Raw genomic sequence first — 18,252 nt, forward strand, 5'->3', positions numbered from 1 at the left:
AATCCAAATACAGTTTGCTATGATGCTATGAAAGCTCCTTCAACTATCCCTAATGTTGTTATTCCTGAATTGAAATCACACGATACCCTTAACTAAAGTCTAATCTTTATCCAGCAAACAGATAAGACACAATAACTATTAGTTGATAGATGTTTTCTTAACCCTTTCACTCCCAAGATCTCGGTAATAATTCTCCTTACCGTCTGCCATACAATTCTCATGACATTAGTTCAGAGAATTTGTTACTGGATCAACTAGTTATCCCCTAATTGATATTTTTCTTTATTCTCATCACTTGTCTGATAGATATCATATTGAGATAGTAAAAGAGAAATTCTGTCTTGTCACTCATGGCAGTGAAAGGGTTAACATAGCATCCCATTCTTTTTACTTAGTTTGATTTAAAAAAATTGCAGCAAGAACTGTAAAATTTAATCAGATCTTTAAAATTTCAAGGGCCTAGGACATCAGTTTAAAAAAAAAAAAAAAATTAAAAAACTACCAGGAACATGACATCAGTGAAAAAGCAAATAAAAATGTTCTCTCAGACATCTGATGAGGGTACCAGTCCAGCTTGTGCCATCATTCCCCTGTATGGTCCTTGGAGTCTGAGATACTAAAAGAAAACGAACATTTCATCAGTCACAACAAATTGTTAACTTGCAATCATTGTGACTTTCAATCAGTGACTCCTTTCACCACAAATGGAGTGAACAAGTCTCTCTGTCCCTGTCTAATGCTTGTCATTCACAGACCTGGTGTGGTCAACTATGAGGGATGAAAAATTGTCATGCTCCACTCTTTGAATTTTTCTTTTAATTTAATTTATCTCCCAATCCCCCCCCCCCTCCTCTTTAAGGTTGTTTAGTGTTACAAAATGGTCACTGATTCATTGCAACACAAGGTACCACTGTTTGGGTGGGGAGGGGGGCACTTACAAGTAATCTGAGTTAAGATGCAAGTTGAGAGGAGAATTGTTGACCACCTGCTAAGAGGAGGTGTGTCACTTTCTATTGCTACTCGTTGAAGACTGACTACAAGTTTTCTTTAATTCAGTAGTGACACATCAAATCACAGAAGTTCAGAAGTCTAACGTTTGCTTCCTCATGGGGTATTTAGATTATTCCTTTTTCTTTTGCTTGTAAAAAATAACTAAAAAGCTGAAATTGTTTATTTACATAGAAAATTTGTTGTGAAAAAAAAAAGTGGGGTACTCTTGTTGTTGATAAATTCCTTCAACTCGAATTGAAGAGACATTTAAAAACAGAAAATTGTGAGGTTCACATTTTGAGAAAACAACATACCTGTATGACTAATGAAGGTCCACCAGCAACAACTTCAGCTGGAAAACTGCTCAGAGGGCAGTTTTCAATGCTCATAATCTGCAAGGCATTGCACAATGCAAGTTCATAGGGAAGAGACTGAAGGCTGTCATTGTCATTGAGATACAGCTGCTCAAGGGATTCCATTTTACCTAAAAAAAGGGTAATAAAGAGAGAAAAAGTACAACATTAATCAATGATACACTGTGTCTCATCTAAATTACTACATTTCCTTGAATGAGTACCTAGGCCCTCGTGTAAAATTTTGGCTAAAATGACAGGCACTTTTTAGAAGGAAGGCACTTAATAGAGGGTGCTTGTAAGGAAACTTTTAACCTGTACTCAGATTCAACTATAGTTGAAGCTTAAAGAGTTATAAATAAAGTGGCAATATATATTGGTTTTCCTTGTATCCCTTAATAGGGACTTTAAGCAGTCAGGACGGCAACGCCACAGAAGACGTCAATTAAAAAATGAGTTTCTACTTTTAGTTAGAATTTCGAAAATGGCTGCATGTGTTTACCGTCTCATAGGACGCCAGACCTCAAACTCAACATAAGGCATAAAAGTAGCGTTGAGTTCCAAATGTAATCTAAAATAATTTGCCGCCACGGTTTCACTTCACAGATGACGCAAATTTTGGTGATTTCATGTTGTTGTTTTGAAAGGACGGCTAAGAAATGTACAAAGTTTTAAAATGCACGTGCTGGGCTATCGTTCTGCCAATTAGATCTATTGTTTTTCCATGTTCTAGTTGCCGTCGCCATCGTGGTTTGCTTAAAGTCCCTTTCAAGAATATGAGGGGGGAAGGAGTGCTTACTTGAGAGGGGCACTTGTTCAATATTATGGCCTAAGGGCAGGGTAGGCACTTATTCAGGTGAGTGCCCTAATTAGAGGAAATACAGTATATCATCATTCATTTGACTGACAGTCAACAAGACTTAACACTAACTTTTCAAGTTACTAGCCAAGTGGCTAATGACAGCTTACTAGATGTTATGACAATTTCAGTTTGTTTACTAGCTGGCTAGTGGAAATTGAAAATCACTCTAGCCAAAACTGAATTTCTACTAGTCTACAAGTAGCTGGCTACCGTAAGTGTTGAGCCCTGAGTCAAGCTGTGTGAATCTTGAGTGAGTGGTTACATAGTTACCTATTTCATCTGGAAGTTGCGTGAGGTCATTTTCACCTACACTTAGATATGAAACATTGGTGAGGTATCTGGTGAAAAGGAAAGGGGAAAAAAACTTCAATTTGTAAATTTTGTGGTAAATCCAGCTAAATGAGATTAAGGAGGAAAAAAAACAAACAAACAAACAAATTTAATCAACTTACACTAATTTTTTCAGATCTGTAGTATAATCATCATGTGCTGTTTCTTAACAAGTTTGCCACTATCAGTGACTTTAATTTTCAAATTCCTAATATCTGACAGGCAGTACTTTCTTGACTATCATAAAAATCTAGGTTGGATGATGGAAGAACAGAAGAAAAAATAATGATAAAAAACTCTTTGAGGGTTCTTCTTTCATAACTTTGCTTGACACACTCTTCTGACTGCTTTAACCCTATTTTCTTCTGATGAGTGATTCTCTGTTCTGACAATGTCAACCATTAGTCATGTATGTTAGTCAATTCAAACCAAGATAAACCATGCAACTGTTTTACAAAGTAATTTGGATATATCAACAAAGTTGAAATGGTAAATTGGCCACTGTAACAATTACAAAAGCTGACGTTTTGAGCGTTAGCCCTTTGTTGGAGCGAAGGATGAAGGGCTAACGCTCGAAATGTCAGCTTTTGTAATCGTTACAGTGGCCAATTTACCATTTCAACTTTGTTGATATATCCAAATTATTTCGTTACTCCCACCGACGCAGCCCCAAATGGTTTCTTTCGAAACTATCAGCCTTTATTCATTTGTTTTACAAAGTGTTGCCACCTTCCTCCCTAGGATAACATTATTCAATTGTAAGATTGACATCAAAGGGTTAAGCATGAACTTTACATTTTCTGAAAACCTTATCTTCAGTTGTAATGTAAATTACAGCATTAGATGTACTTCAACAAAGATTTCACTTACCCTATTGACTTTGGAAGAGTTGTTAGATTGTTTGACTGCAGAACTAATCGCTCTAAACTCCTGAGAAAAGCTGAAAAAACAAAGTTAGGGTAAAATTGATTAAAGCTTCAATTTACAAGTTATCTAATTTTCTCCAAGAACAAAAGTTCAAATTTATCATCAACCTATCATTAATAATGAATAATCAGTTTTAATACCAATTTCATTTGGAAGCAACTCCAGCCTGTTTTCCTCCAAGTCTAGTACTCTAAGTTTCTTTAGTTCACCCAAGCCACGAGGTAATCTCTGTAAAAGAAGATGACAGGGTAGTCAAAAATGATAACAAACCCTACAAAGCTTGGGTGTAGCACCCCTTATGCCAGAAATTGATTGGTTAACCTGTGTTTGAATCCTTAGCAGTGATCTGTTATAAGTTCACTGTTCTGTCTCTACATGCGACTTTTAAAAACCTTCTGATTACTTGAAAAAAGTTCCTTCCCGGTACACGCTATTAGTTTCCAGTATTTCATCTCTAGAGTCATTTATCTACACAACAAAATGAGTTCAAAAATGAGATACTTACTCTAAGTAGGTTATTACTGAGAATCAGAACTTCAAGGTTTGTAAGCCACTGAACATCCTCTGTAACAAGATTAATGACATTAAATGTAAGACTGGGAACTACTCAAATAAATGTCATGGGTTTTCCACAAAGTTTGCACAAACATTTTTCCAAGTTCTAAACATGGAGTAATGAACAATTATTCCACAAGCGCGTGTTGGATATGAGATGATAGATAGCCAATGAGTGTGTAGCGCCGAGTTGGCTATAATCATCTCATATCCAACAAGTGTGAGTGGAATAATTGTTTTATTAAAAACGTTAAATTAAATTATTAATTAAAATTTTATTAATTTTTTTAGCTCCCTTTCAATTTTAAGGTGACGAGTACGCTTACCATATCTGTAAATTACAGTATAATTATTGGCTCATATACCATAATGGCTAAGCCAATAAAAAGTCTTGAATTGCATTATCCACTGATCTAGTTTTTAATAATTTCTTATATCCAAACCTGTTAATGGTACAATTTATGTAAGTTATGCATTCAATTCCTCTTAAAACTGGGAAAAAACTGTTGCACAATTTCTTTGTTGGTATTTTGATAACTGTGAGATTTTTCCAACTCGATTATCCATATGGTAAAATGAGTTAAAAGTAGCCAGCTGAAAATGGTAGACTAGCTGAGATTTTTGGCCAGCTACTGGCTCTTGTTAACGTCTCTGTAATCCTTACCTTGACAAACTTAAAGTCAATCAGTCAAAAAGAAGGAATTTCAGCTAAGTTTTGTATGTTCACTTAACAAGTTTTCTAAACCTATGAAAATGTGTGGTGAGTTAAAACCCAGATTTCTCTAAGCTCAAATGAAAGCTGATCAGTTTTAATTTACCTGGGAGCCTTGCAAGTTGGTTGGTTCCCAAATTAAGCTCAACCAGACTAATCCAGCTGCCAAAATCTAAAAATAAAAATTGTGCTTAAAATGTTGAGTGTTCATGAAGTGCTAATTACAGCGTATCAAGTGTTAGTCTCTTGTTTAGAGTGCCATAAAAATCTTTTTTTTTTATGGCCATGATGTTTTTGTAGGTTGAATGGCCGTCTGTGATAAAAAGATAAAACTCTTATAAATTATTGGCTTGAAAACACTGCTACAGAAATTGCTTAATACACAGCCAAATTTGAGTTTAATGTTGATGCATTTAATTGAGGAAATTTAGCATGTAAATTCTGCTTGCTACATCAATTCCAGGCAAATACCTGCAGGTTAGGAGAATAATGAATTCAATATAGATATCAACTAGTGAATGTTTCCATTATAGGTAACAAATCATACTTGTAACCAATGTAGTGCAGGACAGTCAGAAGAGAATAAATTTTACATAATGATCTAAGGAGTGAAAAAGTCAGTTAGAAATGAGCATATCCATTGTTATCTTGACATTATGTAAAAAAAAAAAAACAACAAATAAATGTGTTTACCAAGTGGTAATGCTGCTATCTGATTCTCTTTCATGTTAAGCTTTGTCTGCAAAGAAACCAAAAGTTATCATTCAAATACTACTGGGTTCAACTAAATCTACTGAACACTTCCATGCTACAACTATGACTGTATATATCACTTTTCCCATACTCCCTCAAGGGAAAGTCACCATCAGTACAAAATTAGATCATATCAATTTTTTGTGATGACCTTTTGTAATCATGTATGGAAAAATAAAGGCTACACTTCCCCTACAATACACAAAGTATATATAAAAAAAAAACACTTGACTCTATGGTTTCCACATAGGATTTCCAACTGACAATGCATTACTCAAATTTGTTGAGAGTAAAGTAGGGGTGGGAGTGCGGGAGTGGACAACATGTAGGAGACAGGAGAGAAAAGGCATTTAAGAGGTGGAAAGGTGAAGAAAAACAATTACAAAATACAAACATTTGTCCAATGTGTTTTTCCATGAGAGTGAAAGGTTAGGGTAGCATTAGAAAATTTATCAGAAGAGAGATCAGTCTCAACCTGTTGCCCCAATTCATCTGCCAAACTTCAACTAATGTCAATGGCTGTAATCACTCTATCTCAGTAGGTTGAGGCTGACATCACAGATCCACAAATCATACATAGCTGGAAAATTTTTATCTTTCCACAACCACTAAATGGGACTTTTTTTCAAGCCTTGGACATGTAGATCCTATTGACAGAGGTATTTGAGGAATAGTACAATTATCTTACAACAATAATTCCCTCTTACCAAGTACTTTGCTTTTGAAAAGGCTCCAAATGGAATTTTCTGTACTTTGTTGTGTTCCATGATAAATGTCTGTCATTAAACCGAAATAATTTAATTAGTAAACCAGAGATAATTATTTATTTTATGATGTAAAACTGAAAAATAAAATTGTTATCAATAATGAAACTACAAAAGTACATGATTTTACAGTCAAGAAGGGAATGTGAGAGAAAATCACCAAGAAATGAAAACCACCCCCACACAAAGAGTTTCAACCCTTTTCCCTTCTTCAAGACTATTCATTTAAAAAAAATTCTGTAAAAAATTAAAGCTTAACCTACTTGAACTGCAGCAAACTGTTTGGGTGGCCCGGTTGGGAAATGCTCAAAGTTATTCCTGGACAAGGTGACATTGTTCAACATTTTCAAGCAATGAAGGAGATTATCCTTAAAAACAAGGTAAAATTGTTAGCCGTGTCTATAAGTATTGCAGCAAACTGCTTGGGGGGCCTAGTTAGGCAATGCTCGAATTTATTCCTAGACAATGTGACATTGTTCAACATTTTCGAGCAATGAGGGAGATTGTCCTTAAAAAGAAGGGAGAATGTTAGCTGCGTCTACAAATATTGGCTAAATTCTTTCAAATGTAGTTGATAAATCTTAATTGAAATACATCGAGGCTACTAAAAGTATTAAATCCCACAAAAATCTGTTCCATTAAATTAGTGTGAGTCCATTGACACTTCTGTACAATGGAAATTTTGCAAAGTTTGGTGGAGAAAAAGTTTCAAAAATACTGTGGGGTTGAATTGGACTGAGAAGTAGGCTAAAGATTACTTTGTTGCTCCTCTAGCAAGCTGGTGTTATGGGAACAATTGAAGGAAAGAATGAATGTTGGTGGAGACTTTTTTTCAGACATGGTCCCTCTCTCCATCTTCATCAGACAGTTTAATTTGAGATTTCTCTCTCAAAATCTTTGTTAAGTACGATTTATTAAAATCATAAACTAAGTGTACTCACTGGTAGTTCAGAGACATTGTTGCCTTCAATATTGAACTCATCAATCTTTGTGCAATTTGCTAAAGATGCAGGTACTGCAGAAAGCTGATTGTATCTATCAACAAAAAAAAAAAGACTTTTAAAAAAAAAACAAGATTTCAGTATGATGACCTTACAAACTATTTTTGACCCCATTTATTTCACATAACTATTCCTTGCTCATTCTTCTGGAGCATTATGTTTTGTAATACTCTAAATCACCATACATCACCTGTGAAATTTTCATTTAATTTTCACAATGATGGTCACTTTTGTTCTTGAAAAGCACCCAGCAAAAACAAAAGAATGTTGTTCTTTATATATTATTACATATTATACATTATTACATATAATATATTACAGCGCTCAAAAACAATGCTTCTTATGAGTTGTCTGCATTCAATAACAAAATACAAATCTGAAGTTTTGCAAGTTTTATTTTTCAATTTTACCTAAGTTTTGCAAGCATACACACTGTGTTGCATACTTTTTGCAAACTTTGGTAAAATATGCAAAAAATACTTTGTTATGCATGCATTCCACCCTGTGTTGTTACAGTAACTATCTAATCAACACTGACATTTGTCAAACCTACCTGAGTCCCAACCTGGTCATTTCAGTCAAGTTACCTATTGTGTCAGGTATTTCAGGAATATCATTGTGTTGAAGATCAAGGGATGTCATTTGGACACAGTTTCCAATTTCTGCACATTCAAAAGACAGTTACATAGGAGCTATTATTTTATGCAGTAAAGAGGTCAGGATTATTATCTAGCAACTCTATAGGAACAGTCAGTGGTACATCTTGGAAAATTCAAGCTGCATCTTTTGATGTTGTCATGAGCAATTATCATTCTTAGCTGGTCACAAATTTAGTTTTATGATTTTGCAAAAGTGTTGTTGTATTTAAAAGCAAATCTCTCTGACAGTTGAAAAAAAAAAAAGGCTCCTCTAGCTCTAATCTACAGCTGTGTCAAGCCAGCTGGGAGCCGTGACTGATCTTTGGCAGTAGCTTTCCTTCAGATTGTTGATTAGCTTGGTGAAAGGCCTGTATGACTTTCAGACTGACAGACAAACAGACTGACCAACAAACAGACTGACCAACAAACAGACTGACCAACAAACAGACTAACCAACAAACAGACTGACCAACAAACAGACTGACCAACAAACAGACTGACCAACAAACAGACTGACCAGCAAACAGACTGACCAGCAAACAGACTGACCAGCAAACAGATTGACCAACAAACAGACTGACCAACAAACAGATTGACCAACAAACAGACTGACCAACAAACAGACTGACCAACAAACAGACTGACCAACAAACAGACTGACCAACAAACAGACTGACCAACAAACAGACTGACCAACAAACAGACTGACCTACAAACAGACTGACAGAATGACTGATTTACCCACTGATTGACTGACTGACTGACTGACTGACTGACTGATTGATGGATGACAGAGCCATAACCTACAATTACTAACCTCTTGGAATACTTGTGATGTTGTTGTGAGAAACATCAAGGGTAAGAAGGTGAACTAGCTGACCTGCAAAAAAACCATAACATGATTGGGTTGATTAGGCTGGCTGAGTTTCCTATCACTAGCACCAACCTGGACCTCAATAACTTTTTTAAAGAAAATTGTAAAGTGACATTAATCCGGCCTTCGAATTCTGAACAGCACAGTTTATAATTCACTAAACTCAGCTGACATTTCATCTAGTAGAGCAAAGTGTAGCTATTCTCACTTATCCCTTAAAATCACCTATGACAGATGGTAACTCTTTGATCTTGTTCTCTCTGAGACTCAATCTCTCAAGGAGCTGTATATGGAAAAAAAAAAAAACCAAAGTGAGACACATCTGGAATTACATAATACACATAAATTTAAATTAGATGTTTTCATAGCTTATAAGTTTTACCACATCATTAAACTGCACAAAGAAAAGACCTCACAAGACAAAGGATGTATGGTGCAGTTAGTAAATGCCAAAGTTATGTTATCAGTCTCAGAAAACTGGGTGCCAGGGTCTGAAAACATTCTCAATAAAATCAAGGTAGTGCAAGTTGCCCAAAATCAAAACTTGGTCACCAATAGTAGCTAGGCTTTGCTATGGGCAAAAAATTTCTTATCAATAAGTATTCTTTGGTACACTACCATAAATATCAAATTTTCAGTTTTCTCTGCATGTACAATCAACACCACAAAAATCCTTCTTTTCTTTTAATTGTCTTTTCTTGGGTAGGGTTCAATTTTGAATCTATGGCTATTAACAAAGGAAACCACCTTGTATCCGAACTCCAGTGCTCAATTATGCAATAATATGAAGTGAAACACTCTTACCAAAATTAATTAAAATGGTAATGGCAAATCTTATGTATACAGAGGTCCTCTTTAAAAGTATTTTGTCACACAAAATGTAGAAAAAAAACTCATCCTGGCTTACTCTTAAATTTCCAATTCCAGCTTCAACTAAGGCAAGTCTATTAAATCTAAGGTAAAGAGTTGTTAATGATACAAGCTTATACACCACAGGTGGAATCTGAAGGAATAAACAAATAAATATTAGTACAAAGTTAGTACCTTTTAAATATTAATTATGTACACTTAAGTATAAGAGATCAATAAAGTGGTTCCCACAGCAAACTTGTTTGTAATACACATTAAAATAATCTAATTTTGATGACACTTGTGTCACACTACTGCGCTAGACAACTGACCAAAAAATCTAGCTTCAAGTCACTACTATTTATTGCAACCCTTAATTAATATGTGCACTATGAGAGGTCAACTTTGCAGGCCAACATTTTTACGTTACGACATCAAAAACAGTACCTCTTTCATTTTGTTGTGTCTCAAGTCCAGAAGTTTTAAATTCTTAAGCTTCACCAGAGTATCTGTTATGAACAAAAATACCCTAATGTTTGACAATGATTCAGTTATTGAGAAAATCCACAATACTATGCTTTACATCTTTTCAAAAGCAGAATAGAAGAGGAAATGAAGGAAACATGTATCAGGTAGTGCATGATCCCAAATAAGCATTTCTTAATTGAATGTCTAAAAAATGGAGTGACAAATTGGCTCTGCTTCACTTTGCTTTGTGATTAGTACAGAAAACTCTCTCAACAAATTAAATGCAACTTGGTCAGTGGTATTTTCTTACGCTTCAGGCAGTGTGGTAGTTTATACTTTGAATTTTCATCAGCTCCTTTTCATATTAATTTTTGCTATGTTCTGAATGGCTACTGTAATTACTTTGGCTTTGGTTTAAGTTTATGATGTACATGCACATCATTGATCATTACCAGTGGTGGATCCAGGAAAGGGGCCCGAGGGGCCTGAGGGGCCCAGGCCTCTTATTATTTTGGAGGAAAAATTGCAGAAGAAAGAAAAGCCAGCAGGTGTACACACGCACAAAAACACTTCCCCCCCCCCATTGCTCATGGTCTGGATCCACTGCTGATCACATGAAATTCTGCTCCCTTAATTTCACACCCAAGATGTAAGCCCCTGTTTTAACACAACTCAATGTGCAAGTGATTGACCTCATAGACTTTCACAAAAGTTGCATAATGAAAGCCTTTTTCAAGGTGAGAAAACTGAAAGCACCTATCAAAAACTAAGTACCACAGCCAGATAAGGGACCAGTTACACATGCTACATCAAAAATGGAATCGGAAAAGACTTGCTGGAAATATAATTCTGAATCTCTTATAATCGTTAGACCTACCACTAACAGTAATTTGATGTACATGTATCATGTTGTAGTTTGCAAAGATTTCAGGCTAAAAAAGGACCTACTGTACAATACTCTTTTTATGACTATGGTTATGTACCCAGAAAAAAGGGAAAAACATATTTTAAAATCACCTTGACATGAATTCTCTCATAAACATTAATAAATATTAATAAACATTAATAAATATTTGGCTAGAATTAAATCAATTTACCTGGTAAGTCAGTTAAGTTGTTTTCATTCAGTGCCAGTTTCTCTAAATGTTTTAACATCCCAACCTCAGGTGGAAGAGTTGCAATTTTATTTCCATACAAGTAGAGTTCCTTCAACTGGGTCAGCTGAAAAGAAAACAAAGGTAAAAAAAATTTATAAGTAGTTAGACCTCCACAAGACGCTTTCAGTCAGGCAGTTAGCAAGCGAGTCAGTCGGCATGTCGGTCAGTTTGTGAGTCAGTCCGTCAGTCAGTCAGTCGGTAAGTCAGTCAGTTGGTCAGTAGAGTAGACATCTATATTTATACAAGATAGTCCCTTCAGTGTAGTAAACACTGGTATCAACGGGGTCCTGTTACCCACCCATCCCACCCCAGGGGAGGACATCCATCACACAGTAATCTAGTGCATGGGAAATTAATGTCTCCTGCCCCTAACCCTGCAGGAGACAGGACCTCCATTTTATTCATCCCTATCCGAGAAGACTAGAATATCTAATCATTTCTTGATGTTATAGAAAGGTAGCATATTCTTCTCAATTATTTTAAGACCCTGAGTGTTGGTTCGGCCGGGGCTCGAACCCTCGACCTCCCACACAACAGTCCAGCACTCTATCCATTGAACTAACCAGAAGGCGGTTAGTCAGTCAGTCAGTCAGTCAGTCAGTTGGTCAGTCAGTCTGTCGGTCAATCAGTCAGTCAGTCAGTCTGTCGGTCAGTCTGTCGGTCAATCAGTCAGTCAGTCTGTCGGTCAGTCTGTCCGTCAGTCAGTCAGTCGGTCAGTCAGTCGGACAGTCTGTCAGTCAGTCTGTCGGTCAGTCAGTCGGTCAGTCTGTCAGTCAGTCTGTCGGTCAGTCAGTCGGTCAGTCTGTCAGTCAGTCTGTCGGTCAATCAGTCGGTCAGTCTGTCGGTCAGTCTGTCCGTCAGTCAGTCAGTCAGTCAGTCGGACAGTCTGTCAGTCAGTCTGTCGGTCAGTCAGTCGGTCAGTCTGTCGGTCAGTCAGTCGGACAGTCTGTCAGTCAGTCTGTCGGTCAGTCAGTCGGTCAGTCTGTCAGTCAGTCTGTCGGTCAATCAGTCGGTCAGTCACAGTCACTCAGTCAGTTAGTTGGTAAGTCAGTCAGGTTTTAAGTTTGTTAGCCAAGCCAGTCAGTGAGTCAGCAGTAATTGGCCCGTCTATCAATCAATCAATCAGTCAAACACTCATACATGTACCTCTTTGAGCTCCTTAGGAATAGCTGTAACCTGGATAAAAAAAAAAACAAACAAAATAAACTTTTGCATAGGATTAAAAATTTGTTTTGCAAACTACTTATGAAACAATTTCTAGTGTAATAGAAAAAATCCGAGCCCCAGATGGGACTTGAACCCATGACCCTCTACTTATGGATCAAGGAAAGGAGAGACTCATCCAAAAACAAATAAGTCTTGCCAACAGTTTTACAATCTGGCTATCATGGCCACTTTTTTGGGTCAAACTTAATTTAAGGATCACTAAAACCATATTTATGTCATTTGTTTGTCATGGTCCAGGAGTAGGCAATATACTGTAAGTGAAAGTTTAAGGGTTACTTTTGAATTCAATTCTAAATCAGCAAAATCAAACTTGTCCAAGGTAAAAAAAGTTCTGACACCCTCTAGTACCAAGATATCATGGCTAACCCTTTCATAAGGGTTCAATGTTACATCAAGAAAATTTGACCTAAAATAAATGGTCATTTCCCTGTTTTCATTACCTGTCTAAATCACGTTGTATTTAAACTCAAAAGAAAATTAACAAACTGACAAGTTTTGGGAGTCAATTTATTACTTCATGTTTGAAAACCTGACTTTGATACCCTTCTACCATAACTTTTATTTTTGTGTCTTGTAATAACCAATTCTATTTCCCCTAGAAGTTTACAGCATTATCAAAAAAAAAAAGAAAAAATCATTTTAACTCTTTAACTTCCATGACTGACCAAGACAGAATTTCTCCTTCCAATATCAAAGCAGAAAAGTGATGAAGACAAATAAAAAATATCGCATCAGGGATTATCAGTCGATTCAATACCAAATTCTCCAAACTAATATCATAAGAATGTTATAGCAAACAGGAAGGAGAATTGTGAAAGAGTTCAAAAGGGAACTATCTTATAAATACTGTTTTTTTCCCAGTGGGATGAGGGTCCCTCACTGATGACAGAGAATATTTCCTTCTATAACAAATTAAATGGGAAGTCAATTTCTCTGTATGTTTTTGAGATTAGGAAATAAATCTTCTTGGTGATTAATTAACTTTTTTCAAGAATATTTGTTCATCTGTAGTTTGAATTCAATGTAGGAATGCTCTCATTGATTAAATCTTAATTAATAGGTTTTCCTCAAAGGGAAAAAAAATTCACATTCAGATGTAAATGTCAAGGCTAACTTTAAATTAAATTATAAAAATCTATGTTAATCATTGAAGCAAATGTGTATTGAATATTATTTTGGTGGTGTGATGACCAGATTGAAACACTCTTCATGATTAAATCACAGGTAATTTTCAAAACAACATGATATTTTTATACACAGCTCCAAGCACATCAACATGGACCAATAATATTAAAAAAAAAATACTAAAAAATTAAAAATCTTTGATTCAACTGGGTTAATTTTGAAATTGTCAATAGATATCCTTGAATGATGACTTTTAAAAAAATATGTTATTGGCAATGCTCAAGTTGACTTTATGATTTAAAACACTTCATTACACAATAAGCTTGCAAATTAAAAACTTCAGTGAAATTGTCATGCAAGGTGAGACTGTGTTCTTTTGTGATCAAGAGCTACACAGTGAATATTCAATTTTCAGCAACGCTTCAAATCACTTACTTTACACGTTTAAACGTCAAATAAACTTCTGCTTAGCTTAACAAAGCTTTCTTTCCTGATAAATATGTCGTACAGGCTGAAGTTCAGCTAAAATCAATGTGATGACAGTTTAGCTACCGAAGACAGGTGTTACCAGTTTTCCACTGTGTCGAATAATCAGCAGAAGTAAAAAACACAACCATGTTATGATCGTCTTCTTTTATAATTACGCCCTTGCACACATTCGCTGCTAGCTGATAGTCCTCAACAGTTTAATTTGTGAGAAGAAAAAAAATTATAGGCAACGAAATACGACCAGCTGCAATCAAATACCCTAGAGGCAAAAGTATAGATTTTTATCCCGGAAATCTAACAGCTCACTTGAAATCTGTTAGCTTGGTTTCTTGGAAGTTTCGTTACGTCGCCCACTAAGAGTACATCGCGAACGATCGAGTTGCTCTTGAGTCACACACTTGAGAAAAATTATTGATCTCGGACAAAACTGTTGATGTGGAAAATCGAGCAATATGCAGCCCACCTCCAAACTTTAGTCCCAGTTTTATTCTCAAGAATATTTGATGAAATAATTCTTACCGCTGCTTTGCTGAGATCTAAATGCGTGGATCCTTCCTCCCGGCATTTCATAATTGCTTTGTGCACATCCTTCCGAAAGAGTCAGAAAAAAAGCTACAAGTAAATATAGCTAATGACCAATACAAGCTCACTAACAAAAATTATATACATTCCCGTTCCCTCTGAAGAATGCAAAAGTTAGCGAACATAACAAATTGAGTTGTTCAAATCTTACCAAATCTGGTGTCGATTTTTTCTTTTTCGCTGCTGACTGAGCTTTCTTCGCTCCAGGAAGAGCGACCTTAACAACTCTTTCTTTCTTGGAGTCATCGTGTTTGCCACTTTTCGAATGCGATGTTCCTGACGATAAACTTGTTGCGCCCTCATCTAACATGCTCGTACTCACAGAATCACCGCTCTCGTTGGTATGATTCATGTTTGTTAGATCTGGAGAATCAGAGTCAGCTCTCGTTTTTGTTCCGCGCCGCATCACTCTGAGAAAATAATCGCTGTTCAACTCCAATCAGTCAAGCTTGTAAACCTCGGTTGCTGATAACTGCTCATCAAAAATTTTACATACAGAACACTTCACTGTCTGTTCGAATGAAGTATTCAAAACACGTTCTGTCGAGAAGACATCCTAGTACGTAAAATTGTGAAGGAAACTGGCAACGAGGTAGTCATCGTGTTAACCGGAAAGAAATTGACTCCGTATCAGTTCAAAACCAAATAAACACAAAGTTACTGGGAGAACTTTAGTTGGAAGACATGACACTTCTCACTGCTGCTCTTCCAGTGGACTGGAGCAGAATTCACGGGAAGGACCAAATACAGAGTAGTACGCCCGCGAAATATCAATAATGGACTTATTTTGGTCATAGTTAGTAGAGGGGACAAATGACTTTACATTTCAATGTAATCGCTTTAAAAATTTTGAAAATCTTTCGATAGGATTCAGATTCTATTATAGTTTTTTCAGTTGACCTAAATACTTTATAAGTGACTTCCCCTAGGAGAGAGGGGGAGAGAGAGAGAGAGAGAGCGAGAGTTCCTTTGGGTACCCCAGCTAGTGGAAGTTGGGTTTGCTGGAGCGGTTGAACGTTGACTGCAGGTGAGAATTATAATTATGTTCGCGCTTTTATTTTCTTTTCTGTTTTGAGTTGAGTTTTTCCTTAAAATACTCGTCTCTTTGTTTTACATTTAATTTGAATTACATTGTGTGTAGACCTTTCCCCTTGTGCCGGAGCAAATCAAATTGACTAGTTGGCGAATTGAAAAAACGGTCACAAGGTGAAGCATCCAAGGTTTTTGAATTCGAACTGCTCAAATTTGTCAAGTGCAATTTTATCATTTCTACTTTAGAACGAAAATGTCAGAGCAAGAGGGTCAATGTGAGAGTTTAAGCACTTGGATAAACAGCACTGACGCCAAGAGAGAGTTTTTCCTTAGCAGTGACGACTTGAACAGGCTGAAATACCAATGCCGTCGTCGTCCCAGAGGAAGGCCCACGAAATTGTGGAATCCTGAAGATTTGAAGAAAGCGGCAATAGAGAAGTACGGACAGGAAGAATTCCAAGCCAAGATTGACAAAAGAGCTCATCGAAAGCCGCATCATTGTGCAATTTTCAACAATAATGGTAAGGAATTTATTGAGAGTATAAAGCACACTGAGGGAAAGAATGGAAAGAGAGCACTCAGTGAGGATGGTGAGGATGGTAATGATAAAGTTGATGACGAGTCTTATGCTGGACTAGAAGAGCTTTGTGGTATTGTTAAGAAATGCAATAAGAACCAACTGGAACAGATTGTAACACTTATGGCACAAAAGAGTTCTTCATTTTTGGAACTTTTTGAGAAGGTAAAACTAGTTTCCTTATTACCGAGATCAAAATTCCAGATAGTTTATCCAGAGCTTGCAAAACTCCTTTCTACAGCAGATGAAGATAATTACTCAGGTCATACAGAATGTACGGATGATGATGATGATGATGATGATGATGATGATGATGATGATGATGATGATGATGATGATGATGATGATGATGATGATGATAATGATGATGATGATGATAATGATGATAAAGAAGGTGGAGATGATGTATCAAATTTGGACTTAGAAGGGTCATGGACCCTGTGTATTGTTGCTCCTCCTTGTAGAAAAGGTGAAGAAGGGTCATTGGATGTAATTTTTTTTTGCTCAGGGTCCAGTGTTGATGGCAGTATTTGTTTTCCATCTTCAAGTTGTTTAGGGGATATTGTGGGATTTAAAACAACCTGCACAATGGAGGACACAAGGATTTGTTTTAAGACAAGAAGTGAATTGAAGCATGAATGGTACACCGGTGTATTAGAAACTTGCATTTCAAGAGATGAGAAAGGATTTCAAGTTTCAGGGTCTTTTTGGCCAGGTTTCAAAGAGCAAGATTTGCCAAATGCTATACAGTTTATTGGAAGAAAAGCTGAGGGCTGCTGCAGTTAAAATCCAATAAGGAAACAAAATGGCATCCTGAAGACTCTAAAATTTAGGTCAATGAACATTTCTTTTCCATTGTATCTTGTTAAGGGGTGTAGCGATTTATCAAAGGTGAGCAGACATGGTATCAGGGTTCTTGTTAAAAGCTGGTCAGAAGCTCAGAAGTCAGAAAATGTGGGAGAAATTATTTTAAAATTGATTCCAACCAAAATATCTATCCAAAAAAGATACTAAAATGTGTCCCAGCACACTGGGGAGTATACCCCCAGACCTCTCTTGAATGGCATTTTGCTTTGCAATATTCCATACTTGCCATGCAAACATTCAGTTTAGCTGCCCTCTCGGTTTAGATCATTTTTTTAATGACAACATTCAGGATCGAGACTGTGGATCGATGTTATGATTGTCTATATTTACTGAAAGTAAGAGTTTGCTGCAAATATTGAGACAATTAAGTACATGAAATTAAGACTTACTGTCAAAAAACCAACAACAACAACGAAAGTAAACAAAGTGTAACATATTGTCTTTTAGAGGGCTCTCATAAAGAACACTGCTCTGTAGATAAAAGCAATATATTCCAGAAGCTTAAAAAAGTCAAAAAGGAAAAAGGCTAAGAGGAGGAAATCAGACATGAAAGAGAAATGTCTGTCAATCAGTTTTTTGGTCAGGAAATCAACAGTCAATTTTTTATTTGATCTAACTGAAGCAAATTTTTATATTTTTTTGTACAAGCAGAGAAAAACACACAAAATATGTTTGTTTAAGATGTGCCCTCAAGCATGCAAAAGAATAATGAAATTCCAAACTTTGTTACAAGCAACTTGTACAGGGTATTCGGTGTTTAGATCACAACCACACAGCTTGAGCAGTTTTTTCCAAACAGAATATTTCAAAATTAAGCAGAACTGTTTAGTTATTATTTTGTTAATTTCCAGGAGATGTTAGGGGGAAATGGTGAGATGACAACTAAATACTACCAGTCAGAGGGGATGGGATTTTAAAACTAGAACAAAACCTTTAAATCTTGATTCTTATTTGAGCTTTTACTCAGTATGATGAAGATGAAGAAAATTTGAAACTCATTTTTGTCAAGAAGATACATCAGAGAAGGATACTAAAGTATGTTTTTCTTTTTAACTATAATTTAAATCTGTCATCTTGTTTTCCTGGATTCATTGGAAAGTCTTTGGCAACTGACTGTGTC

At 36.1% G+C, this 18,252-nt stretch overlaps 2 protein-coding genes across 3 annotated transcripts; one reads left to right on the plus strand and one right to left on the minus strand.

The window, feature by feature from the left end:
* Positions 1–415: 415 nt before the first annotated feature.
* LOC111331720 (leucine-rich repeat protein soc-2 homolog) lies at positions 416–15,366 on the minus strand. The gene is made up of 20 exons (XM_022936889.2): positions 14,808–15,366; positions 14,594–14,662; positions 12,380–12,409; positions 11,174–11,297; positions 10,056–10,117; positions 9,667–9,762; positions 8,985–9,042; positions 8,703–8,765; positions 7,801–7,909; positions 7,188–7,281; positions 6,510–6,614; positions 6,190–6,258; positions 5,423–5,468; positions 4,836–4,901; positions 3,968–4,026; positions 3,603–3,690; positions 3,406–3,475; positions 2,476–2,543; positions 1,305–1,474; positions 416–616 (listed from the first exon to the last, which is right to left on the minus strand). The coding sequence occupies exons 1-20, from the start codon at positions 15,060–15,062 to the stop codon at positions 545–547; spliced, it is 1,773 nt and encodes a 590-aa protein (XP_022792624.1). The 5' UTR covers positions 15,063–15,366; the 3' UTR covers positions 416–544.
* A 181-nt stretch (positions 15,367–15,547) lies between these two features.
* On the plus strand, positions 15,548–17,200 carry LOC111331722 (uncharacterized). 2 transcript variants are annotated; one of them, XM_022936891.2, is made up of 2 exons: positions 15,548–15,683; positions 15,935–17,200. In XM_022936891.2, the coding sequence occupies exon 2, from the start codon at positions 15,942–15,944 to the stop codon at positions 17,049–17,051; it is 1,110 nt and encodes a 369-aa protein (XP_022792626.2). In that variant the 5' UTR covers positions 15,548–15,683; positions 15,935–15,941; the 3' UTR covers positions 17,052–17,200. The 2 variants fall into 2 exon arrangements, with proteins under 2 accessions (XP_022792626.2, XP_088611718.1); XM_088755592.1 differs by lacking the exon at positions 15,548–15,683 and adding an exon at positions 15,754–15,862.
* Positions 17,201–18,252: the final 1,052 nt, after the last annotated feature.

Source organism: Stylophora pistillata, chromosome 3 (genome assembly GCF_964205215.1).
Source record: "Stylophora pistillata chromosome 3, jaStyPist1.2, whole genome shotgun sequence".
Taxonomy (NCBI): Eukaryota; Metazoa; Cnidaria; class Anthozoa; order Scleractinia; family Pocilloporidae; genus Stylophora; species Stylophora pistillata.

What these genes read in the sequence shown, in the direction of transcription:
- LOC111331720 (XM_022936889.2), bottom strand. Translation starts at nt 15,062, where the DNA reads ATGCGGCGCGGAACAAAAACGAGAGCTGACTCTGATTCTCCAGATCTA. An exon ending in GACACAACAAAATGAAAGAG is followed by an intron (nt 9,763 to 10,055) that starts GTACTGTTTTTG and finishes TTATTCCTTCAG; the next exon opens with ATTCCACCTGTGGTGTATAA. An exon ending in ATGACCAGGTTGGGACTCAG is followed by an intron (nt 7,282 to 7,800) that starts GTAGGTTTGACA and finishes TTTTGTTGATAG; the next exon opens with ATACAATCAGCTTTCTGCAG.
- LOC111331722 (XM_022936891.2), top strand. Translation starts at nt 15,942, where the DNA reads ATGTCAGAGCAAGAGGGTCAATGTGAGAGTTTAAGCACTTGGATAAAC.